The sequence below is a fragment of the Eulemur rufifrons genome, chromosome 16 (genome assembly GCF_041146395.1).
Source record: "Eulemur rufifrons isolate Redbay chromosome 16, OSU_ERuf_1, whole genome shotgun sequence".
NCBI classification, from domain to species: Eukaryota; Metazoa; Chordata; class Mammalia; order Primates; family Lemuridae; genus Eulemur; species Eulemur rufifrons.
The window spans coordinates 80595765-80621065 of NC_090998.1; the positions used below are offsets into that span (position 1 = coordinate 80595765).

The 25301-nt window shown below is 39.3% G+C and overlaps 2 protein-coding genes across 2 annotated transcripts in view; both read left to right on the forward strand.

Moving 5' to 3' along the window:
* Window positions 1-3957: 3957 nt before the first annotated feature.
* The window catches only part of TXNRD1 (thioredoxin reductase 1), a 52284-nt gene continuing 30940 nt past the window's right edge, over window positions 3958-25301 (forward strand). Inside the window, exons 1-3 of the mRNA XM_069491343.1 lie at window positions 3958-4082; window positions 21223-21345; window positions 23093-23165. Coding sequence (XP_069347444.1) covers window positions 21259-21345; window positions 23093-23165 — 160 coding nt within the window. The 5' untranslated portion in view covers window positions 3958-4082; window positions 21223-21258. The remainder of the gene's footprint in view (window positions 4083-21222; window positions 21346-23092; window positions 23166-25301) is intronic.
* On the forward strand, window positions 13842-14981 carry EID3 (EP300 interacting inhibitor of differentiation 3). Its single transcript, XM_069491055.1, has one exon. It carries the CDS (start codon window positions 13869-13871, stop codon window positions 14979-14981), a length of 1113 nt encoding a protein of 370 aa, XP_069347156.1. The 5' UTR covers window positions 13842-13868.

Sequence of the window (25301 nt, forward strand, 5' to 3'; positions counted from 1 at the left end):
TTCCTTGTTTTTGCATCATTTAAATTCTTTTGTGAGTTAGGCAACCCCAAAGTGGGGCAGTCATAAGGCTCTGCTTTAGTTTTTCAAAGGTGTTTTGACAGCCTGCGGCCCAGATCAGGGGCTTCACATCTGTCCCTTTAAGGGCCCTGTACAAGAGCTTTGCCATCTGTTTTCAGATGAGATAGAACCCTGCCATTGTTAGGGACCTTAGATAAGTAACCTGTTGTTTGCAAATCTATCCAATTGCAGGTTTCACAAGTCTCCTGCTAAGCTCCCATCACATAGGGCAGGAGAGCCCTTTTAAAGCTCCTAAAACAATCCGGCAGCCTCATGAGGCCATCCCAGTCCCAGGATCCTGCCACCCAAATGTAACTGGGTATCATTCATGGTCATTTGTACAATATCATTAGTGGCACATCAATCCTCACATATCCATACTCATTGGTATAGAGAACTTAAATTTTCTCTGTATGTCCCAGAGTCCCAGGAAGGTGACATTTCAGATGACCTTTGGATTGGCCTTCAGAGAAGGAAGATAATTTGATCAGGGAGAATAACGAGCCCAGTCAAGAGACGTAAGATGTATGATTAGAACAGATGCTGCAGGATGAGAAATGGTGGAAGATGCAGCTCTTCTTCCATTAACCAGCAATTAAATAGAACTAAGGAGTTCTCTGTCTATATTTGGTGACAAGGGTAAGACATCTGGGCCCTTAGTAGCAGCAAAAGGGTTTGAAAGAAAAGTAAAGATGTTTTTTAAAATGGTGATTTTTTTTTAACTTAAAAAATATGTCATGGAGCTACTCTAGGGATTTGAGCTATAATTTTCTCACTTAAGAACAGTGTGAAGTTAAAATGCCTTATCTAGCTTTTTCTGGAATGCTGTTAGAAAATACTAAGTATAGTCACTATATAAGATGCTTTCAATGGCAAGGCTCCTGAAATCAATCCTTATCACTTGCTGTCAGCACATTACTTCAAGTTAAATGATTTAAAGGTTTCTATCCTAAGTCATGTTTTTGAAATAAGATGTATTTTCTATATATTTTTAAGAATGAGGAGTTCATGACCCTGGTTCATGGGTGGTTATTGTGTAGCTTAAATGAGATAAGGCATATAAAATGGTTAATACAGAGCTTGGTTTGGGAGCCAGGAGTAAATGTTCCGTGTTCTCCCTTAGTCCCAGCTTTTTTTCCCCCCTACGTTTTTCATTCTTTGCTCCTTAAATCACATTTTTTCCTGAAAACACACGTGTTAGGAAACAGACCCATACTCTGTTCTAGGGACCCCAGAATCAGGAGAGGCACTCACATAAATAATCACCATTCAGGTGAAGTGCCAGTTTAGTGTGTGAGTGTGTGTGTACATTTAGAAGGTGAGAAGGCTAAACCAAGCCTGAGTTTCACTGTGGAAGGGGCTGGAAGGAGCAGGCAGTGGTTGCCAGCTTGTTCAGAGGTGGTGTGGCTTCTGTTAGCCTTTAGGAGCCAGTAACTTTTTCACCTGAATGTGCTTCAGTCAGGCATTATCCAAAGAAGTGGGAAAGACATTTATTTATTTATTTATTTATTCAGCAAATATTCATAGCCACCTACTAGTGCATGGTTCTGAGTAAGAACATGAGGAAGAGCAAAGAAGCATGAGAGAGCATGGCTCACCTTGGCAGCTGCAGGTGGCTTGGCATGGCTGGAGTTAAATACACTCTCAGTTTTTCTCAAACAAGACAAACTAAAACCTGAGTGGGATAAGGAGGAAGTACTCTAGGGAGAAGTTATGAGTTGCTGAGAATTTGTCATTTCTTTTCAAGATTAGTCAGGATGAACTAGATGTTTCTTTTAAAAAGCCTAGTAACTTCCTTTAGGGAATTGCCAAACTGACTAATGCATTACCTTAGGGCAGTTGGTCCCAAACTTTACTGCCAACTAGAATCACCTTTGGAGTTTTTGAAAAGTCAGATGCCCAGGTCACACCTCACTCACATCAATGACATCAGAATGTCTGGGCGTGGGAGCCAGGCATCAGTCGTCTAAAGATCCTCACGTGATTACAAAGGGCAGCAGAGTTATGGAACTACTGCCTTAGGGCATCGTCCAGTTTCTTCAGTTTAAAACACACCCTTTTTCTTGTTTTGGTTCCAAACTTTCCTTAAATTGTTTTTGTCCTGTAGTTGGGTTGCGGGCGGCTAAGAGCAGACAGAGGATGTGGTGTCACCCAATTAGGAGCTCTCACTTTGCTAAACCGATCGGCATAGGTTGCCAGGGCTGCACGAGGAGTGGATTTTTGCTTTGTCATTCTGACTCTGGCAGTTTGCCCGCCCCCCTCAGAGCAGGGCGTGGCTTCTCGTAGCCATTAGGAACCAGCATCCCTTTCACCTCGGTTTCTTTCAGTCGGGCATTTGCGGCGGAGCAAAACGTGGAGGGACCCCTGCAGATCCTCATGGCTGGATCATTCTCGCATTCATGTAAGCTCTGCGTCAGGTGAAAACAGCTGCGAGCCTTAGGCTGGGAGCACGCCAGGGACGGTTTGCTGGTGGGGGACGAGAACATTGCGCCTGAGAGGTGCACGAGGAATCCAGGGGAAGGAGTGATGTTTTAGGGTGTGTCTGAGTAAGGGTAAGGGAGTGAGAGTTTTCTAAACCGATTGAGCTTTTTGGCAGCACGAGCGTTTTCCCCGGTCACATAAAGCTTCAGCATGTGGTAGGCGAGGCCGGCCCTCTGTCGGCTGGTGGTTTCCTTCCTCTTGCTCTTTATGGGGACATTTTGCAGAATGTCTGAGAAAACAGGTTTTTGTAACACTTCTTAGAGCATGAGTCTTGAAATGTAAATGACAATGTGCTGAATAGATTGACAGATCCTTGACAGTATTGGAAATTGTAAGTGTATAAGAATATCTTTCCAGGAATTTTCGCACCATTTGATCCTGAGAAATCCTGAGAGGTTGGCAAAGCATGTGTAATTTCCATGTTTTACAAGTGGGGAAAGCAAGGCTTGGTAAAATAAAGTGGCTTGCCCAGTGTGACACAGGCTGTTAAATAGGGCAGCTAAAGCCAGAACCCAGTGCCTTCCTCACTACGTCAGGCAGTAAAGGATGATTAAGAGCATAGACCACACTCTCTGGGTTTGAGTCCTGCCTCTGCTGTTGACCTTGGGCAAGTTACTTAGAGTTTCTGTGCCTCAGTTTCCCTGTCTGAAGTGGACCTGGTAATACTTATAAATGAAGATTAATTATAAATATATGCAAAGAAGTATAGAAATGTTAGCTGCTATTATCATTGCTATTAAACAACTATATTTTTGAGTGTTAGTGTGATTTTTGTCTCATGAATGGTCCTGATGTCAGCGTGGAGTCTGTTTTTAATTGTCACTGACTCATTCTCTACTGAGTTAACCCCTTTGTGAAACTGGATCATTAGTTCCCTCTCTCATCTAGAGTGTTGCATATTGCTTCAGGATTCTTTTTTAAAAGCACCCTATGGCAGAGTGTTCTTAATTTTGCCCCATGGTTTCAAATTTAAAGGAAACATTGGAAGTTGGATTTTGGCATTTTGTATAGATGCAGAATTCAAAGCAAGATCAAATTGGGAGGTGTTTTGTGAAAGCTGAGATACCTGTGTCTTAACCTTTTTTTATTTTGAAGCTTTTCTGAATTCTGTGTTTACTGGAAAAGTAGGACGTTTAATTTTAGCGGGGTCTTGCAGTGATTTAACTCCGACCAGAACTCTGACGTTCATGGCTAGCCTGGAGGCCCTGTTTTCTGCTAGTGTGCAGATTTGCCGGGGCTAGAGTCCAAGCCAAGCTTGATGGTGGGTTTTAGTCATTGTCAGAAATGGAGCAAGTCATGCTAACTTGCAAAGCAGCCGCCCGCGGGCAGAGTCAGTGGCTGCTGGTCCCGGACGGAAGCCCCGCCCCTGCGCAGTTCCCGCCGGGCCGTCTGGGAGGAAGACCTTACACGCTCCACTCTGCTTTTGTGCCACAGAAGACCGTCAGGGCCTGGAAGCAGCGCTCTCGGAATTGACGGCGGAGACCGACGTGCCGATTGTGTTTGTGAAACAGAGAAAGATAGGCGGCCATGGCTCAGTCTTGAAGGTAAGATAAGTAACGTGTCCTTTAAACTGGGAGTGAGCTTATCGAGGCCGGCGTGTTGGCAGCCTTTCCTTTTAAAGCCAGCGTGGATGTGAGTGAACCCCCAAATGGAGCACAGCGTTAGAAAATGACCAGAAACGCTCATGGGCTAGCTCACATGCTAATCAGAGTTGATCAGACGATGGGCAAATATCACAGTTGGGAAGCTTGAAAGGAAATTTTTAACTATTTTCATTTTTTAAATTAACTTTTAAAAAATGTTCTTTTCCTTTCTATATCACCTTCCTCTTTCCCTCCCAGAAAGGTAAATAGAAATTTTTAGTAGCAATGTAATTGCTGAACGTTAATTGTTTAGGGAAAATACTAAGAGAAAGGATCAGGAAGTGCTTATCTTCGCCAAGTGGGCCCTGTCTTCTTCTAATTTTCTGAGGGATGCAGGACCCAAAACCCCCAGGCTCTAAGAAGAGCAACCTGGGAACTTCCTTCACATGTCTCTTTTTCTAGCCCAGAGTTAACAATTGGGTGGAGGGGAAAAAAGAAAAGCAATCTTCCCTTTGGCTGGTGGCAGGCATGGCAGAAATCTTTCCTTGGGACTGCACCTGCAATATCGTAAAAATGCTGGGAGGCTAGGTGAATGTTTAATGGGATAGGACAACCTGGATGATGCTCTGCATCATGTGTAGTTGATCACCAGCTTCCATAATCCCATCACCTTGATCCATCCGAGTTTTGCAAATTATGTATTTGTCCTTACCTACTTATCTGTGTGAATTTTTAAGAAGTGAAACTCATACTTGAACATTGCTATCTTAGAAGTAAAGCTGAGGCCTGGGTTAAACGTAAAAAATACATTTAGATGAGTGCACCTTAGGAAGGATATTAATAGTTAGTTTGCATTTTTATTTACCTTTTCTTGCTTCTAAAAGTATTTATCTTTTTGAAAAATGGTTATAGGAAATGAAGCTAGACTTCAAAGACATAGCAAATTAATGGAAAAATAATTAAAGGGGATACAAAGGCTTTTAGCTGTAGTTAAAATATATTGTGTTACTCAGACCTTTAGTTTGCAAGTAAAATGAGACAAAGGTCTATTAATATTCCTTCCTGTCTGATTATTCTGTTCCCTTCACCTGTGTTGTAAGTTTACATTTTAAAAGTTATATGGGCATTTGATCTTTATACAATGCTACTGATGTTCCTGGTTTTAACGGTAATGGGAATAAAAAGAGTCACTCTTTTTATAAGCTTTGGAGCTCACTTTATTGAGAAAGGGTGATGTTTTCAATTCCATATGATCATAGTTAATTTCAGGCATTTAGTGAGGGCCAGTGCCATGAATGAAAAGTGAACCAACAAGATATGCTTAAAATAAATCATTTAGCACATCTCTTAAGTCAACTTCTTCTATTTTGTATCATTTGATTTATTTTTGGTTTTTAATATGTGCTAAGAAATGGAAGAAGAGACACAACAGGTAAAGGCTATTGGTTTGAAAGGTTTGTGAGTTTTCAGCTAATTGTTGCCGCCGACATTTGAGGCTAAATGGTGGGTTTTGAAAATCTTCAGGGAACAGTGGGTTTGAGTGGAGAAAGGCATTTAGTGGAGAACAGAGTGTGAATGGAGTTAGTATTATAATCCTACAGCCCACACTTAAAAAAAAAAAGGTTAAAGTTTCATACTTTAATTGCAACATAAATGATGGAGACAGACCTCTTTAAAATGTCCTTTTCCTTTCTCCTCTTTATTGTCTCTTCCCTTATTTCCCTTTTCCCCCAATAAAAAAAAAACAGCAAAATCTACTTCATTTTCCCTTGTCTATAGAAGACTGGAAGGAACTGGTGAGCCTAGGTCATTCCTTAAAGGAAGAAGGCTTTCCAGAAGAGTGTTTCAAAAAGGTGTAGTCTACAGACCACCTGCGCAGAATCCACTAGAGTGCTTCTAATATAAGCATGCCTAGGCTCTGCCCAACTTCTTCTGAGGTAGACCCTCTGGAAGGGGTTAGGAATCTGCCTTTTTGGCTCCCCCCCCCGCCAAGCTCCCTCCATTAATTTGTAGGATGAATATCAAGTTTGAGACTATTTTAAAGTGTAAGGTAGTTTGGTCAAGATTAATTGATAAAATAATTAGAATTGGGGAAAACAAAGGACTACTGTTTAATACCCAGAAGATATTAGTTAGAAAACAGCATGGGGAATAACACTTTATATTGAACACTTTAACACTGAATAGAAAAATAGGGACATACACTACTTTTTTTTTTTTTTTTTTTAATCAATACCTGTGAAAGGAGGGAAATATGCTATTTGTGGCCAGGTCTTGTATGTCCATGTGTAAAATTGGAAGTAGGGAGCTACTAAATTCTAAGAACTAAGAATAGAGTTCCTACTGCTCAAAGACTTCTGGCTTTCATAAATGTCTTGGTTTTTAAGGCAAAATTCCAGTATTCTTATAGGGAACCTGTCTTATATGTAAGTCAGTGTCTCTGACAGAGATTCTAGAGTTTTGAAACAACTTGAATATAGATACCTACTGGTAGTACTAAGAGGAAAAGCAAAGTGAATGAAAAAGTACTTACTGGAACATTGTTAGACATAGTTAAGACTTTAGTAGTTTGAAATAATCTTGGGAGATAAAACTGGCAACTCAGTGTTTAAATAATTTCTTCAGGGCAATAATAGGAGAGGTGACAGACACAAAACCATGCATGATTTACAACCAGGTGAATTAATGCAGACAGTTTTGATAAGAGCTGAGGTGTTGTCATGCTGTAGTCAGGCTTGGTGGCCCCATGTTCCAGAAGCCTTGACACTGAAACAAAGGCAGGTCTCCTTTCAAGCCTAACTTCTAAAGTTACCAGAAACTAGACTCTTTACTGAATAGACATCAGGAAACGAGTAGTAATTGAATAACTCTTCCAATTTTCTTTCTTATTACTGTACCAAACTACCAAAACTTGACAGGAGACTCAGTTTCTTTTGTGTCTTTCCTCTGAGAGAATCCCTTGAACTTGGGAGGATGAGTAATGTATCTGCTTTTGAGCTGTGTAAGGTTGAGGCCTGAGGCAGATAGGAGGATTGCTTTGAAGATGAGGGAAGTAAACAGGTTTTCTGGCTTTAGTTAGGAGAAGATAAGAGATAAGGACTACCAAGATTTAAAAGAAGCACAGATGGTTAGGATTGCAAATAAATTCATCTGGTGCTGACTATAGTAGAATTTTACTGATTATGAATCCATGTTAACACTCAATGTCCCTTCTTCCCACTTCTACCAAGTAACAACACAAACATCTTTGTTTGGTGTGTATCTGTTCTTTTACAGTAGCAACACTATTCTGGTTGTCCAGGCTTCAGATTTCTTCTCTCTTCTCCTATTTATTCACCAGGGCCTGACTGTTTAGGCATCAGCCTGCTGCCTCTGTTTACTCTTGCTGGACTAGGGTACTCATTTCCTTTTGCCTAAACCATCTCAACAATCTCTAACTGGCCTCCCACTTCCAATCTCCCTCCTCTTCCAGTTCATCTACTGCCAGGGTCATCTTCCTGATTGCTACGTCACTGCCCCCAGATCTGCATCCAGGATGAAGTGCACAGTCTGTAGGTGGGTATTCAGTGCCCTCCAGGGGCTGGCCTTAACCGGCTTTTCTGATTATCTCCTGCTCTGTTCCCTCATTCACTGGAATCTCCTGGGAATACTGTTAGCTGTCATCCCTAAAATTTTCCTCTTCTGTTCTGTTCTTTCAATTCCTGTCTTCTCTTCCTGCCCAAACCCACTTTTCCAGCTGTTCGGAGTACAAGGTCAGATTTGGCCATTCCTTTCCTCCTTTGTGCTTCCCCCTCACTCCTACAAATCCTTATCTTTGGGAAAGGAGGAATCCTGACAATGATAATTTTTTGCCTTACATATTGAGGTTGGAGAGCTAGTCTTAAACTTTGTGCCTGTGGTCCCAGGAATATGTTTGAGGTCAGCAGATACCTATGTGAACATGCCTGTTAATAACTACCATTTATCAAATGCCTGTTATACTTAGTTGTAATACTTAGTTGGTTAAATCCTCACAATGGTCCTATGAAGGAGGTGGAATTTTCCAGTTTTACAGACTGGGACCCAGGCCTGCTTGTCTGCAAAGCTCAGTGTGGTGTACTCATACTTATGGCACTTGCCTTTGTGTTATTGCTATAGAGGTACATGCCTGTCTCCTTGATGCCATTGTGTGTTCATGATTCAGGGTCAAGCCCTTTCAAATCTTGGTATTCCTAGCATAGTGCTAGCATATAGTAGGCATTCATTCATTAAATGCTTGCTGAATGGAACTGCATTCCTTTGTGCCTATTAAATTGTAGGTTCCTTTAGGAGAAGAATGATACATGTTTGTATTTCCATGTGTTTTTTAATACCTAGTATGCATTTGGTAAATATTAATATTTGTCGAGTGAATGGCTGGTGCTAGTGTCAGAAGAGACTCACTTAAGTGAAAGATTTAGCTATAGGATGTCTGATTTATTGAAGATAGGCTGACTCTATCAGGGACCAAGATCTAAGTTGTTCAGAAGTGATTCTAGGCAGCATATTATAAAGCAGTTCAGAATTTTAAAAGCTATATGATAGCAACATTGTCTGCTTTCAGCATTTTATGCAAGTGTGTCAAAGTGGGTTGGGAAGAAAGTCACATCATGTCTAGTTAGCTACTATTCATTAAGTGTTGTTGACATTAGGCTAGGCACTATCTTTGTTGTCTCTACCACAAGTCTATAGGGCAATGTACATATTTAAAAATACATGTCAATAAAGGTTTATGTATGATTTTTAAAAAATGGTCACAACCACTCTATGGCAGAGTGAGACATCCAATAGATTCATGTTACGAACTAAGTAGAAAGTAATAAAAGAGACGTTTTTGATTTGAACCCTGGCCTCCAGAGCTGAGTTCCTTCAACATGACTTCTTTGAATAGCTCATACCTAGTGTTTTCCTACTCTCCCAGTCTATCAAAATGATGTTCCTGGTCATTGCAGACTTCTGAGGTGTTGTTGGGGCTCCTTAACCTGAAAGGTTCTAGTCTCTTCTTCTCACACCTTTGTTTATATTCTTGAGGCTTGGCAAGTCAGCCAGTACTGAGGTTTCTAAGTGTCATTAAATGTATGACTTGACCACAGAGCAAGGGTGGAGATCTATGTATACTCTAAAGTATTTCAATGTGTAAGTCCAGATTATTTAGTGGAACTTGACTTTTATTTTATCTTTAACTTCAGTACTATTAATGCCATCTTATTTTTTTTTTTTTTTTTTTGAGACAGAGTCTCACTCTGTTGCCCAGGCTAGAGTGAGTGCTGTGGCGTCAGCCTAGCTCACAGCAACCTCAAACTCCTGAGCTCAAGCGATCCTCCTGTCTCAGCCTCCCGAGTAGCTGGGACTACAGGCATGCACCACCATGCCCGGCTAATTTTTTCTATATATATTTTTAGTTGTCCGTATAATTTCTTTCTATTTTTTAGTAGAGATGGGGTCTCGCTCTTGCTCAGGCTGGTCTTGAACTCCTGAGCTCAAACGATCCGCCCACCTCGGCCTCCCAGAGTGCTAGGATTACAGGCGTGAGCCACCGCGCCCGGCCAATGCCATCTTATTTGAATAGAGCTGTTATTCTTAGCCTCTTTTGAATACTGGACTTTTTAAAGAATCTACTAAAATCCAAGGAACCAATCATGAGAAAAATGCACTTAAATAAACTTGCATATACATTCAGATTACTTGCTTCAGACTATCTGGTAGTAATATTGACCCTTCAGAGTATACTATATACACTTTCACTAGTTGAAACCTTAGATTTTTTTTTATTTTGTTATATGGCATATTTCTTTTCACTGGCATTTGTTACAGTGGAATATTATTCCTGTATTCCTCCTGATGTAACCTTTAAAAATACTTTTCTGTTCCTAAAGCAGTATCCAAAAGTGAAACTAGTGATTTGTGTATGATTTTTTTTTTTTTTTTTTTACAATGTCTATCTTTGGGATAGTTTATGATTTACTAAGTACCTACCTGTTCAGTAGTTGAAAACTGTCAGGTCCATTACATAATTCTCATTCAGTATAGTTAATTGTATGATGTAAGTACAGTTGTCCCTTGGTATACTCAGGGGATTGGTTCCAGGACCCCTGAGTATGTCCACATCTATGCATAGTCAAGTCCAGAAGTCATCCCTGCAAAACCCATGTATATGAAAAGTCTGTTCTCTGTATTCCAGAGTTTCACATCCGGCAAATACTGTATTTTTGCCCCTCATTTGGTATTAATGGACCCGTGCAGTCCAAACCTGTGTTTTTCAAGGGTTCAGTGTACTACTATCCCATCTCTCAAATGAGAACACTGGAGGCTGTGAGGTTAAGCAAGCTTCCTAAGATAATATTAACATAAGATAATATTAGTAGCTAATAGATCAAGATTGGAACCCAGATTTGTCTTCTCTCACAGTCCAGGGTCTTTTTAGAAACTCATTTTAAAAACACAGATATCTGTCTTGATTGTAGCAAAGTTTACCTTTAATACTAAAATACTAAAAAAAAAACTAAAAAATGTTTAAAAAGCAAAAATATATACACAACATAGCTTTAAAGAAAATTAAGATCAGAGTGGAACTATATCTGATACCTTGCTACTCTGGCAAATCAAACTAGGACTTTTAGAACATTTCTTCAAAGCTCAGTATTAAACAGATATCCTGGTGGTATGAGTGGAGATAAGCTGCTATGAAAGAAGGAACAGTTAAGTTTGGGGAGGTAGCTGATAGCAGAAGTGTATCTCTTAGAGTGTGGTGCTCAAATGTGACTCGTTCCTAGCTTTTGGTATAGATTAGTCATGTGGTAAAAACCCCACTGAGAAAGAATAGTGGACCCTATTATCAAAGTTCTTTCCTTCTTTGGCCGTAGAGAGGCCTGTAACCTTTGTCATCCAGCCTGTCATGTTTGTGTTGAGCAGGAGGGGTTGTAGAAAGAGCTTAAGAATGCTTGGAATTAATCTGAACTGCAAGAAAAGGGACTGAAAAATGATATAGGTGAATAGGAGAAAGGAAATGGAAGGTTATATTGAGCTGTGGGCAGCAACTCTTGAGAGAAGAAAGAAGAAAAAGGGGGAAAAGAGGATCTAAATTATCTCTGAGGCCAATTTGTGTCTCTTGGTTACCTGGACTAGTCTTGCTGCAGGAAGGTAAACCTTCCTGATTTCTTTGAAGTACCAGTGTACTTTTGCTTTCTATTCCTAGTCATAGAGAAATTTACCAGTATAATTTAAAATTATATAGTGCTATTCCTTCTCTTTAAGCTGCATTTAAGTAATTACTGGTAGCAGTTGAACCTTATGTTAGAAAATGGTTGTTTAATAATTTAAAGATTGACCAGCATAGTCATCCCATTCTTAAAATGTTTAGGGGAAAATCATTAGGCTTGATTGTTTTCCTTTGTAGCAATATCTAAAACCTTGTGTTCTAAAGGCAAAATGTAAGGCAAGTCTGCCTTTCTGAGGATTATCTAAGTTACATGTTAATTAAGATTCATGGGGATCCTGCATAGAATAAATTCAACACTGGAAATCACAACTTACTAACAGGATACTTGCCTTGATGTGCTCTGTTGCTCTGAGCAAGTTGTGTAGGCTGTTATCGCCTGAGAAATCCCTGTAAATAGTTTTAGTAATACTTTATAAGTAGGTTGGGAGAATTAATATAGTTTTCTAAAGCGTTTTGAAATTCTTAGATGAAAGGCTCTATGGAGCAAATTGGTGTCAGCCTGTTTTCCCTCCTCTGACCCAGGAGAAAATAGGCACCTTAGGGTGGGAAGGGTTGGCTCAGTCATTTGGAGTTCTTTTATAAATTACTCTTATTGAATTTAAAGTGGATATCAGAAGCTTCCGAGAATATAGTTCACTGTTAAACAAGCTTTTAGGATTTGGGTCTTGCAATTCTTAACTGTATTTTCACCTAAGATTTAAAACAGGTTTAAATAGTAGTTTGGAATTGGCAAGACATGGAAAGGTACGATCCTTTAAGGATCCTGGGTCTCAACTTATCCTTTCCTAAGTATTTCTTTATTTCAGAGAAGGGAAAAGACTGACTTTTTCTAAAGAGCAGTCAATTTCACTTAGAATGTGTAGGATCTATTACTTCCACTAATCTGTAAAATTAATCTTTGCTGCCAAATAATTTGCAACAGGTAATTGAACAAAGTTTCTACTCTACATTCATTTATACGTTCAGTGTACACTTAGTGCATCCATGTGAAAACAGCTAGGTTTGGAAGATTTTTAAAAAATTCTTATTTTTGAGAAGGTAACAGTCTAATAAGGGCAGGATAATATTCATGTGTATAGGCACAAGTAACCCTAATACATGTTTTTGAAAAATGCATGTTTCTTCCTGAATTACCCATAGTTGAAAAAAATAATTGTCAACTAAGGATTTTGGAGTAACTTAATAGGTTTTGCTATTTATGCATTTGCAAGAAACTTTTTTCTAATGCCAAAGAAACATGAACTGGTCTAGATGCATAGACTCCTTTACTTACTGTTGCTTTGAAACCCATGTTTGACAGGTGCGATTGACAGGGTCCCTCTTCTTCTTTTTTTTTTTTTTTAATACGCTTCTGTTGCGGGCTGAAAATATATTGATCCTGAAGGTTGGTTTGTGTGCATGTTCTCTTTCAAAACAAGATGTATTCCTTCCCATTGTTAGGTATACTTTGCTGTTTGTTATTTGTGTGACTGATAAAGCAGGGCCTCCTCTTCAACCGCAGGTGAATTTCCAGTGACTCCCCCACCCCCGTGAGACAGTGGGTGAATTTTCGTTGGCAGTTGAGTCACCCAGTTTACAGACTAAGCTTTTTTAAATATCCTTTTAACAAATTGTGTCTAAAATCTTCGTAGCCTTGCTTACCTTTTAGGGTTCAGAATTACTACCCATCTAGAGACGAGGGCCTTTAGCCTTTGGCAAGCTTCCAAATAAACAGCTTTTGCGGAGAATCGTGCCCACTCTATTCTTAGACCCTTCCTTGTCTAAGGGGAACCGAAATTCACTTGAGTGATGCGCGTGCCCAGCACTCACTTCTCTAATGCATTAGCAGGGATTCTCACGGTTCCCCTAACCCCTAGGTCCTTGAGGTGGGATAGGGCGGAAGTAGAGATTTAGTTTTTGAAGAGCTGCGAAAGTAATTAACGCGATTTACATTTGTATAATGAATTCGAATCACCTTGCAAAAGAACCTTGAGAGTCGGCCTGTTTGTAATGGAGGTTCTGCATTTCACGGTCCTTGGCCTTACCGGCAGTACATAGTCTAGCCAAAACCAAAACACCAAATAAAACACCACTTAATCATAGTAAGAACGAAAAATGTAGGTCAACTGAACTGCAGTATATGGCAGTGAACGTTTTAAAGCGCAGGACCTTTAGTCTCCCCAAAACTTTTGTCATATGCTTGTCCAAAAGTATTTCTTTAAAAGCTAAGTGACAGGACAAGCTAGAAAGAATAGCTGTCCCTCGATTAGTACGTGTGGATTTGGGGCACATTATTGCGAGGGTTCTTGAGCGTGAACGCGCCGGGCCGGGGCTCCGCGGGGCGGGGCGGGGCGGGGCAGGGCGGGGCGGTCCTGGCGCCGGGGGGCGGGGCGGGCCGGGCCGGGCCCTTGTGCGCATGGGCGGCGTCCTCTTCGGCTCGAGCTGGCCGTTCGATTTCCGCCGGCGTCAGAAACGTTGGGGAGGCGGTTAGCCGAGCGCCACCGGTTGCCTGAGCGCCGCTCATTGCTGATATGTCTGACGAAAAAGGTTCCCTGAAGGGAGATGAAGAGAAAGGAGGGGAGCCGCTCATAACCTTCACCGTTAGTGAGCACTTGGTGAAACAGGTGGAGGAGGCGGAACCGATGAAGGTGGAAGTGGCGGCAGGGGCCGATGGCTGCTCTGACGACCTCAGCTCAGGAGAGGCCGACATAGACCCAAACCTCCTGGGGCTTGCAGAAGATGAAGAGAAATGTCGGAATATCCGCAAGCAGTACCGGCAGCTCATCTACAGCGTCCAGCAGAACCGTGATGACATCGTGAACACCGCGAGCGACTCGTTAACCGAGGCACTTGAAGAAGCCAACGTCCTGTTTGATGGGGTGAGCCGAACAAGAGAAGCAGCCCTTGATGCCCAGTTTCTTGTTTTGGCTTCCGATTTGGGTAAAGAAAAAGCAAAGCAGTTAAACTCTGATATGAGCTTTTTTAATCAAGTAACATTTTGTGACTTTCTGTTTATATTTGTGGGTCTGAATTGGATGGAACATGATGAGCGTGGTGAATTGAGTGGTTGTGATGATAATATAGGTCTTTCCTTCTGGGAGACGGTACAAAAGGAAGCAACATCCTGGATAGTACAAGCTGAAACATTCCACTTTATTTTTGGTTCATTCAAGCCAGAACCTTCTGCACCAAAACGCCGACTTGAACATCAGAAAAAAGTTCGCAAAATGGAAGAAAATGGGGATATGCCTACAAAGTTGAGGAAATTGGACCTAAATAGTAATCAAGAAGCGACAGAAAAAGAAGTGGAAAGAATTTTGGGATTGTTACAAACCTACTTTCGAAAGTATCCTGATACGCCTGTGTCCTATTTTGAATTTGTGATTGATCCAAACTCTTTTTCTCGTACTGTGGAGAACATATTTTATGTTTCTTTCATTATAAGAGATGGTTTTGCAAGAATAAGGCTTGACCAAGACAGGCTGCCAATATTAGAGCCAATTAATATTAACCAAATGGATGAGGAAAATGATCCCAGTTCCCATGGCAGGAAACAAGGAGTTATATCTTTAAGTTTACAGGACTGGAAAAATATTGTAGCGACTTTTGAAATTTCAGAAGCCATGATCAAAAACTCATACTAAATATTTCTTGTTAGTATAGGATCCCTTTTGTGGTTTTTCTGAAATATCTCAGAATGGAGAGTAAAATCTAAACAGAAGCACATAATGTATTTCTTGTAAAGTGAAAAAGCATTTTCAAAAACATCAGAAATTGTTTTACTGTGAGTGTATTTTTCTTGGTAATTTATAAGGTCATCTGTTAATAAAAAAATTCACTGGCATGTTTACGGGAAAGTTTTTTGTACACCTTCTAAGATTAAATAAAAACAAGTATTGAATATCATAAAAGTTATTTGGTAATTTGCAAAAAACAAAAATAATTTACCCAAGTCAGTTATGATTCTCTGTGATACTGTGTTGCTTTGTCACAGGAAACCAAGAGAATCCCATGAGGGGCTCCCTAAGCAGGTTGGGGGAAGAGTGGGTGAAAAAAATTAAGAAAAAATTTGTAAGGCAGTAAACATGTAACATTTTGACCATAAAAAAAATTTCATTGCAAAGAGGACTCAGTAAGATTTGTGAGTGGGTTTTCATATTCTAAACAATTTCTCCTGTGATCAGACTCAAAGAGTGTCTGCTGAAGTAGTGGAGGCATCAACTAAGGGCTGAAAGGTGAGTCAGAATAAGACGGGAAAAAGCATTCTAGGCAGGAGAATAGTGAGGTCAGACATGGAATTGTGCGATATTAACGGCTTAAAGGGACCATTAGATTTATGGAAAAACTATTCCGTTTGAATGTTAAGCTGGGGAAGAATTGAACGCCTTCATCTATTAGTATCCTCAGAGGTAGAAGGTATTTTTGTCCAGCTACTTCAAACAAAATTCAGTTGTAGGCTTCATCTAGTTAATTCATTTCTTCTCTGGCCCCTAATTTCCCTTTGTGTTCTCTGCTAGTACGCAGAGTGTCCTTCAGAATCAGTAATCTCTCATCATGTAACAGGTTTGAATATTTGTCCCAGTTGAATTTTGCATTTCTTAGTAGAACTTTAAATGCCTGGAAACAGTCCCTTTTTAAACCAAAATATGGTTTATCCAAATGTTCTTCACTTACTATAAAACCATCAAGGCTTTTTTTCTTTTTGTTTTGCAATTGTTTTAAGACTATAACTTAACAACCTTATTTGGAGTTTACTGCCAAAAGTTTGGGTCATTAAAAAAACGACTTTAAGAACATGTGGTAAACATGACCATAAGCTTCTTTTTCTGATACCTTTAGGAGCTTAATCTTTGGTAGTTGTGGAATTTTGCCATTAAACAGTACTTTGGCAAGTAGATAGGTGTTATGCACAACAGTAACAAGCTTTCCTACTAAGTTTAGTGGTACAGGGAAGGGGAATCCAAAGAGTAAACAAATGATACCAAAATTGAGAGGAAGGATTGTATTTGTGTGTGGGAAAGAGTCTTCAATAATATAGTGAAGTTTTTAGTAAAAATGGAACTTTCTTGTGAAACAGCCAGTTATTTTCTAAACTAGCCATTCCTTCCTCTTTCTCACATGAAAGAGTGCTAATCCTTCCCAGTGACTACCCTATGATTTAGCAGTCATAGAGGCATCATTTGGCCTCACTGATCATCACTTTAGCATGTTTCTACCAACCAAGTTCCTTGGGTTTTGTAGAGATATTCTGTGGGAACAAAAGGTACTCTTACTGGTAGCAAAAAGATCCCACCCTCAGTTTTTTACTGGCAGATTGTTTCTTTTGAATGCCTCATGTCTTTACTTGGAGTGTCTTGACAGTGATAACTTTAAAAGCATTAATAGAGAATGTGGAGGTTTTGGAAGAGGGGATTTTTGAGGTCTTCTCTAAAGTTAATAGCCGTATAGCTGTTAAAATATAGATCAAGTTGACCACTTGTTTTGTTTCTGTTTTTTACCAGTTGTCGTGACACACGGGTTATCTCATCAGTTTGAAATTTTGAAATTAAAATGACTGCTTACCTTGAAGAAAAAAGAGATAAAAATTCAGTTATAGAGATTAAGAACCACACTGCAAATCTGGTTTCCCACTAATGAAGTACCTTAATTTTGCAGGTCCAATAAACTGAACTTTAAAAGACTATTATAGATTTTCTTTTAAAAAAAAAACTTTATTGAATGATAAAACCACTTTCTCATAAAGGAGCTGGAATCATATCCTGATGCTGTAACATTGTAGTTATGCACTTTGGGTAAATTATATAACCTGTAAACTTCAGATTTTTTATCTACCAAGTGGGAGTAGTACCTATCAAGTTCACAGTAAAGATTAAATTATGAAACGTTTGTGATAAATACTTTGAAATATCAATTACTGGATATGGTATAATGGGAAAATAAGAGATTTATAATCATATAGACCTGGTTTCAATTCTTGGCTCTTGGGCAAATTTCTTAATATCTAAGGGCCTCTCTTATCTTTTATATGAAATGGGAATGACATCTGCTTGGAAGACTTTATTGTGGGAGTTAAATGAGATAATGTGTATGAAACATCCAGCATAGTATCAGTCTCATTGTAGACACTCATGTTAGTATTCCACTCTTCTAGATCAGGGTCAGCAAATTCCATGGTACCTCCTCCTTTCATGGTAGCATCTCTTGTAATGGTTTGTTCACTTCCCTTTGCGTGTAGACATAAATTCTTCCTCATAGTTTTTAGAGCCTTGCCATTGTCCTGGAGATTCTATTGCCAAGTGATTAGAATTGTCACATTGTTAATTTTCGCAATATCCATTGTGCCAGTCACTGCTCTAGGGACTGGGGAAAAAGTGATGGGTAGACAATCACCCATCTCTCATGGAATTTATATTTTAGTGCTGCTGAAATATACGAATTTATATCCTATTGCTGCTGTAGCAAATTACCATTTGGCAGCTTTACACAATTATTTTACAGTTCTGGACATTAGATATCCAACCAAAATTCATCTCCCTGGGCTAAAATCAAGGCTATCAGCAGGCCTAATTCCTTCTGGAAGCTCTGAGGGAGAATCTATTCCCTTGCTTTTTTCAGCTTCTGGAGGGTTAGGGTAGGGGTATGGGGTTTTCCAGAGGCTATGTGACAGGTGATGCTGCAAGAGTTTGTGTGGAGAAAGAGATAGGAGCTATCTTTTTTTTTTTTCAACACACTAAGACCATAGTACAAAGAGTTATATCTTTTGTTAAGCCAGACATTAAAGAGAATTGCAAAGATATAAAACAATGCCACTCTTCTTTTCAAAAAATATTTCTATAAAAATGTTCATGTTAACATGTAATAGGTACATTCTTTTTAAATTTATTAATAAATATTTTAAGTTTGTTCTTAGTTTCAATTTGTAATGTAGTAAATATTACTGGGTAAATCCCACATTAACAAAAAAGCTCTTCAAAGTCCTAAATAGTTGAAGATTGTAAAGATGCCCTGAGAGGTCCTGTATCATCCACCAAGTCAGAAGCCATTATTTCTAGCAATTGTAATTGGAGGAGGATAGAGGCATTGTTCTCCGGTCTCCCGTTAACCCACGTCTGCTCCCTTACGCTGTCTGGAGCAGCCGTCTTCTATTGTCTCCTTCTTACACTGTCTGGGGGAGCTGTCTTCTGCTGTCTCTCAATACTACTTATGTGTGCTGAGAATGACAGCACTTTAAATTTTAACTTGAATTAAAATTTAAAATAATATTTAGCTCTAGGGTCAACTGAATGCTTCAATTACCCGTGTCTTCCTGATTTTACCTTATAGAGTTTACGATGTTCAGGCTCACCCGGAGCTTTCTTTGTAAAATCTCTGCACTGATTGCTAAAATTTGACTTTAAGCTTGAACCATAAGAACCCAGGTTAGATAACAGAACTGCAGTAAAGAACAGATTGTAAACATTGTGGAGGGGAGTATGTGTTTTTCAGCTTGAGGAGAGACATTTTCTTTGATTTGTTCCAATAGGTATGTTGGGGGAGGTAGGTTTTAAGAACTGATGGTTTTCATTTAGACAGGCAGTTACTGTGTTCTGTTGCCATCTGTGCTAACTTCATACAGATAAAATGAGGTTGAGATTAAAAAATTAGGTTGCATGTTACTTTTCCTACAGAACATCTAGCAGCATTAGTTATCTTTTTTAAACCAGCAAGTCAGCCTCATGCTTTGTGAGACTATCTAGGGAGTAACACTAGTTATATCTGAAGCTTATATTGATCCTTTGATCTGAATGGCTATTATTACCAAATTGTTTTTCCCCCACAGTGTCTTGTATTGAAGGAGGAGCCTTGGCCATAATGCCAGTTGATGAATACTGGCTGTGTTTACCAGCCTCCCACATTAGACCTCTTGTGCAGACTGTCAGGGTGGTGCTGTCTTGTCCCCACTGTTGCTGGTTTCCCGGTGTTCTCCCTTCAGTCCCTGTGCCACCATGTGCACCCGCCATGCTGCCGAGGGGCAGCCACAGTGCTGCACTTCCTTCTCCACATTCTTCCACCGCACCTCCTCCCCCCGCAGCCCAAGCACCCTGTTCTGCTGCTGATCCCAAGCTCTGCCTTCCACCCCCCTCACCTGATGGTAGGCAGGAGAGAAATACGCAGTCTGGGCTGGTAAGTTTGGGGCTTTTTTGGTTATTAAGGTTAAGATTTGATTTTTTTAAAATCATTTTATTATGCTTGTTAACAATTTTCCAATCATATCTTGTTAGCACAGATTTTTATTTTAATAAAAAGTAGTATTAAATATATCACCAAACTAGTGTTCTAAACCAATATGAAATATAACTAATATATATAAAAACTAGTGGAATGAAAGGATTTTTAAAATTGAGAGTCTAACACCAAAGGTATAAAGTCTGTTACATGCTAAGTCTATGGAAACTAAATACTAAATTTAGGAAACTTCATGCGTATGCAGATTAAAGGAATGAGCTTTATAGAGTCATGCTTATATAAAATACCCTACAGAAGTAGCAGCTTTTACATTCAATTTGTCATGCAGGTCTGTACCAATTAAGAATTTTGTTTGAAATTTCTAGATTTTATGCTTCAGCTAAATAGTGTGGAAAAGCCTTAAATATTTGGCTGATATATGTATTTTTTAATTTCAAACTATTAAGGGGGTACAAATGTTTCAGGTTACATGGGTTGCTTTTGTAATGCTTCGAGTCCTGGCTGTCAGTGTGCCTATCACCCAAATAGTGTTCATTGTACCCATTAGGTAGGCTTTTGCCCCTCCCCCTTTTCCCCTGGTTGATTTCCACTGAGTTTTATTTCCTTTTGTGCACATGTGTGTTTATTGGTTAGTTTCAGTTTAATAGTGAGTGCATGTGGTGTTGGTTTTTCAATTCTTGAGATACTTCACTTAGGAGAATGGTCTCCAGTTCCATCCAGATTGTTACAAAAGGTATTAATTTATCTTTTTTTATGGCTGAGTAGTACTCCATGGTATACACATGCCACATTTTATTAATCCCCTCATGAATTGATGGGCATTTGGGTTGATTCCACATCTTTGCTATTGTGAATTGTGCTGTAACAAACATTTGAGTGCAGGTGTCTTTTTGATAAAATGACTTCTTTTCCTTTGGGTAAATACCCAGTAGTGGGGATTGCTGGATGGAATGGTCAGTCTTCTTTTAGTTCTTTGAGGAATCTCCATACTGTTTTCTATAGAGGTTGCACTATTAATAATTTTCAGTCCCACCAACAGTGTATAAGCATTCCTTTCTCTCTGCATCCATGCCAGCATCTATTGTTTTTGGACTTTTTAATAAAAGCCATTCTAACTGGGGTAAGGTGATAGCTCATTGTGGTTTTAAAAATTGTTATATAGAGATTATTAGCAGTGGCTGTATTTACCAGGCCCTTATCTTAGTCTGAGTCCTTAACCCTTCCATTTTACCTTTGTTTAGAAAGTAAAGATGATTTTTAAACTATATGGATGCTTCTGTTAAAAACATACAGTACAAATGTTTTTTGAAACTTAATTTAAAACCTAGCTTAAAAATTATAGGCAAGAAGAGCTGATGATTAAACTTGATTGGTTTTTTTGCGCTGTCAGGACCTTACTTGTGCAGAAGTACTATCTGAAGGCTTCAAAGTAGTTAATGGTGATGTAAAAAGCATTATCCTCAGGGATAGTAACCTAAAAGAAAGCGACCACCTGAAGGAAGGTTGAGTATTTCCATTTGTATGCTGTAATATGAATCAAAACAACAATTTTTCCTTTGAAAATTTCTTTTGTTTTTCTTTAAAGAAAGGTTTTCTTACAAAGCTTTTTGGACATTGCAAATTTTAAGTTAAAGTATTTTCCCTTCTATCTTTCTTTAGGCTTACCAGGAGGGCAGACTTCAAAAGCTACTAAAAATGAATGGCTCTGAGGATCTTCCTGAGTCCTATGACTATGACCTTGTCATCATTGGAGGTGGCTCAGGAGGACTGGCAGCTGCTAAGGCAAGGCTCCTTGGGTTGTTTGTTATCTGGGTTATGGTTACAATGTTAACATTCCTAACAGAGTTCTCTGTATTCTCTGTGGAGTTTTTTGATCTGCTCTTGTGACATTTTGCACATTAATTTGGGCAAGGACATGGACATGTTAAGGGACTACTTCATAAATCATTTTTCTAGATTGAAATATTTTTTTTTATATAAAAGTACAGGGCTTAGTATTTTGGGACACATTTTTATTCATTTTAAGTTTGGTTGACTTCAAAGATTATAAGGATGTTGTGTGGAAATGGTTTGAAATTAAACAAATACATTTCTTGTTCTTTATCAATATTAATGTTTGTTTTTTTCACTTGATGATTTCCCTATTCAGAAACCCTCCTCCCCAGTAGAAAGAAAGAGTAATTGGATTTGTTAAACTTATTTATTAAAAGTGATTTGCTTTCTGTATATATGGGGAGATCTAAGAGAATAACCACTAACTCTGTGGCCTGGAGGTGATTGGGAAAAGAATATATAAATAAGGAAGGTTAGGAGTGAGTCTCCTGATCCTGAATCAAGATACATTTCGCATGTGCAGAGCCGTTGGGCCTGTCAACCCTACCCAACAGGGTTTTTTTTTTTTTTGAAACACTCTCACTTTGTCGCCCTAGGTAGAGTGCAGTGGTATCATCTTAGCTCACAGCAACCTCACACTCCTGGGCTCAAGTGATCCTCTTGCCTCAGTCTCCTGAGTAGCTGGGACTACAGGTGCACACCAGCACGCCCAGCTAATTTTTCTATTTTTGGTAGAAATAAAGTCTTGCTCTTGTTCAGACTGGTCTCAAACTCCTGAACTCAAGCAATTCTCCTGCCTCAGCCTCCCAGAGTGCTAGGATTATAGGCGTGAGCCACCTTGCCTGGCTGGTTCATTTAAAAGATGAAGTGGTTGTTATACTCCCCTAAGGTATAGCTTGTGGTGAATCAGTAAGGGTAGATTCAAATGAAGCTGCCTAAATTAAGAGCAGGCCAAGTCTAGCATGAAGTAGTGTTTTGCTGAAAGTGATTCAGGAGTAATACCTGATAAATTTTACTGTAGTGATGGTGTATTTGAAGAACACATAGACTCAGTCCTTTCAAATAATCTTTGGAGACCTAGTTGCCACTATGCAAATCTTATTCTGAGATAGATAAAAGATATTCTGCAATATAAATTTCTGACTATTTTTCCTCATGTTCCTAAAAATGGATTTGGAAACCTCATAGATACCATCAACTTTTTCATGGGCTACCCATGTGAAAATTTTAGGAAATCTGACAATTTCAGAAGAAAAATTTCTCCAGTATTCTGCCACAGAAACCAAATTAGTTAAAACTTTGAAATGCTTTAAAAAATATTACCGTATAGGACACAGGTTGAGTCAAGGGCTGTAGATTATCAGTAAACCAGCTACTTAGCACTTGCTTGGAAATGGCCACTTTTCTTCACATTATTGCTTAATCTGTTACTGTTTGAGTGGAATTATATAAGAAAATTCTAAGGTTTCCAGCTGATTCTAACAATTTTACAGCTATAACCTGCATGACTTTCACATCTACCCTCACAACTATCTGAATCTCTTTTAATTTTTATCTTGGATATGAAATTTCCAGGTGTTAATAACCTAGTTATGCTCTAGGGATTATACTAATAACAACGACATAGATTTTAACAGGCCATTTCCAGTCTATCATATTAACTTTTCCAACTCATTTTAATAATTTTATTTTTCAGGAGGCAGCCAAATATGGCAAGAAGGTGATGGTCCTGGATTTCGTCACTCCCACCCCTCTTGGAACTAGATGGGGTAAGCTTTTAAAGTAGTTCTAGAAGTGATTTTGCAGAAGCACATTTTTCCCTGGCATTGATCCAAGTGGCTCCTAAAACTTGATAAAATTAAACAAAACAAAACACATATCTCTTTCATTTGAACTAAGTTAAGGTGGACTCAAGTTAAATGCTGAAAATATAGGTCCTTTGACACAGGGTCAAGGTAGTAAAAACCTTATCAATAAACTATTATATAAAGGTAAATATTTGAGTAATCTAGTGTATTTAGGGGCTTAATAACTGAAAATGTAAACTTCTCATCTGTGGATCTCTGTTTTTATTTATTTATTTATTTTTGAGACAGGGTCTCACTCTGTTGCCCGGACAACAGCATAGCTCACAGCAACCTCAAACTCCTGGGCTCAAGCGATCCTCCTGCCTCAGCCTCCCGAGTAGCTGGGACTATAGGCATGTACCACCATGCCCAGCTAATTTTTTTCTATGTATATTTTTAGCTGTCCAGATAATTGCTTTCTATTTTTAGTAGGGACGGGGTCTTGCTCTTGCTCAGGCTGGTCTCGAACTCCTGAGCTCAAGCAATCTTCCCGCCTCGGCCTCCCAGAGTGCTAGGATTACAGGTGTGAGCCACTGCGCCTGGCCATGGATTTCTGTTTTAAATCTTCCTCATCTGTTCAACAGTAATTGGGATTACATACCTTAATGAATACCCCTGCTGCTTCTGAGTCTTGGTGAATTATATGTTTATTATTCATTTATTCAGCAAATGTTTATTGAACATTTACTATGAACCAGGCCATGGGGATATAGCAGTGAACATGGTACACACAGAGTTCCTGCTCTTGTGGCACTTACATTCTGGAGAGGGACAAAAGAACTTCATGAATTGTGATAAGTAGTACTGAAAAAAATTATATAGTGGGATAGAGAGAACTAGGTAAAAGAGAGAGTTTAGCTGTGAGAAAATTATCAAGGAAGGCTTCTGAAGAGGTGGCATTTGGAAGAGGCCTAAAGAATAAGAATGAGCCAACTATCCCAAAAGGTTAAGGCAGAATCTTCCAGGCAGCTTTTCTCTGTCTTGCTCAGAGAATAGTACATACAAAGACTCTGAGGTAGGTAAGAGTCCTGCATGGTTGTGGCATGGGTAGGAGGAGTTAGAAGTGGTAACATGAGGTAAGACTGGAGAAGAAGGCAGGTATCAGACTGTACAGGGCCTTGTAGGTCACGATGAGGAATCTGGACTAATCAAAGCACATAGCAGAAAGCCTTTGAGGAATTTAAGGTAGGGAAATAATGTGATATGTAAATTTTTAAAAGATTGCTTGGCTGCTTGCATTAGAAGGAGGCAAGAAGCAGGAAGTCCAGATTAGGTGGTGTCACAATTTCTGATTCATCCATAAGTGTCAGCTCTGCATCAGGCACTCTTCTTGGTGCTAGGTATATACCCTGTTCCCTGTGGAGCTTACACACCATAGTGGCACTCTGATAGCATTCTGTTCAGGGGATTTACCTTTGAGCTGTGCAGTCCACTGCCATCTGTCACTCTTACTCATGTAATTTTGGCCACCTCCCCACTTGTCTGCATTTTGTTTTAATGAAAACAAGCTATTTACCATATTCTTTAAACTTAAGGATGCTAAACCTTTTTTTTTTTTTTTTTTTTTTTTTTAGGGGATGAGGGAAGTCAGGAGTCCTTGAGAGTCTATTAGAATTAAGCAAAAGCTATAGACTACCTCCTTTAAAAAATGCACAGATGTGTTAAATTTTAAATGTAGTTTTAGTCCCACTGAACTCACCAGGTAGTTTGTGCATAGATTCAATGGCAAGTGTAAATGCTCCTCAACCTGGGGTGCGGGTTATGTACTGATAAAGCCAGCATAAGTTGAAAATATTATAAGTTGAAAATGCATTTAAGGATGGGCGTAGTGGCTCATGCTTGTAATTGCAATGTTTTGGAAGGCTGAGGCAGGAGGATCACTTGAGGCCAGGAGTTTGAGACCAGCTTGGACAACATAGTGAGACCCTGTCTCTACAAAAAAATTTAAAAATTAGTCAAGCCTGGTGGTATGCACCTGTAGTCCTAGTACTTGAGAGACTGAGGCAGGAGGATTCCTTGAATCAGGAGGTTGAGGTTACAGTGAGCTATAATTGGGCC

Excerpts from the sequence above, each read along its gene's own strand:
- EID3 (XM_069491055.1), top strand. The coding sequence starts at position 13,869 with ATGTCTGACGAAAAAGGTTCCCTGAAGGGAGATGAAGAGAAAGGAGGG.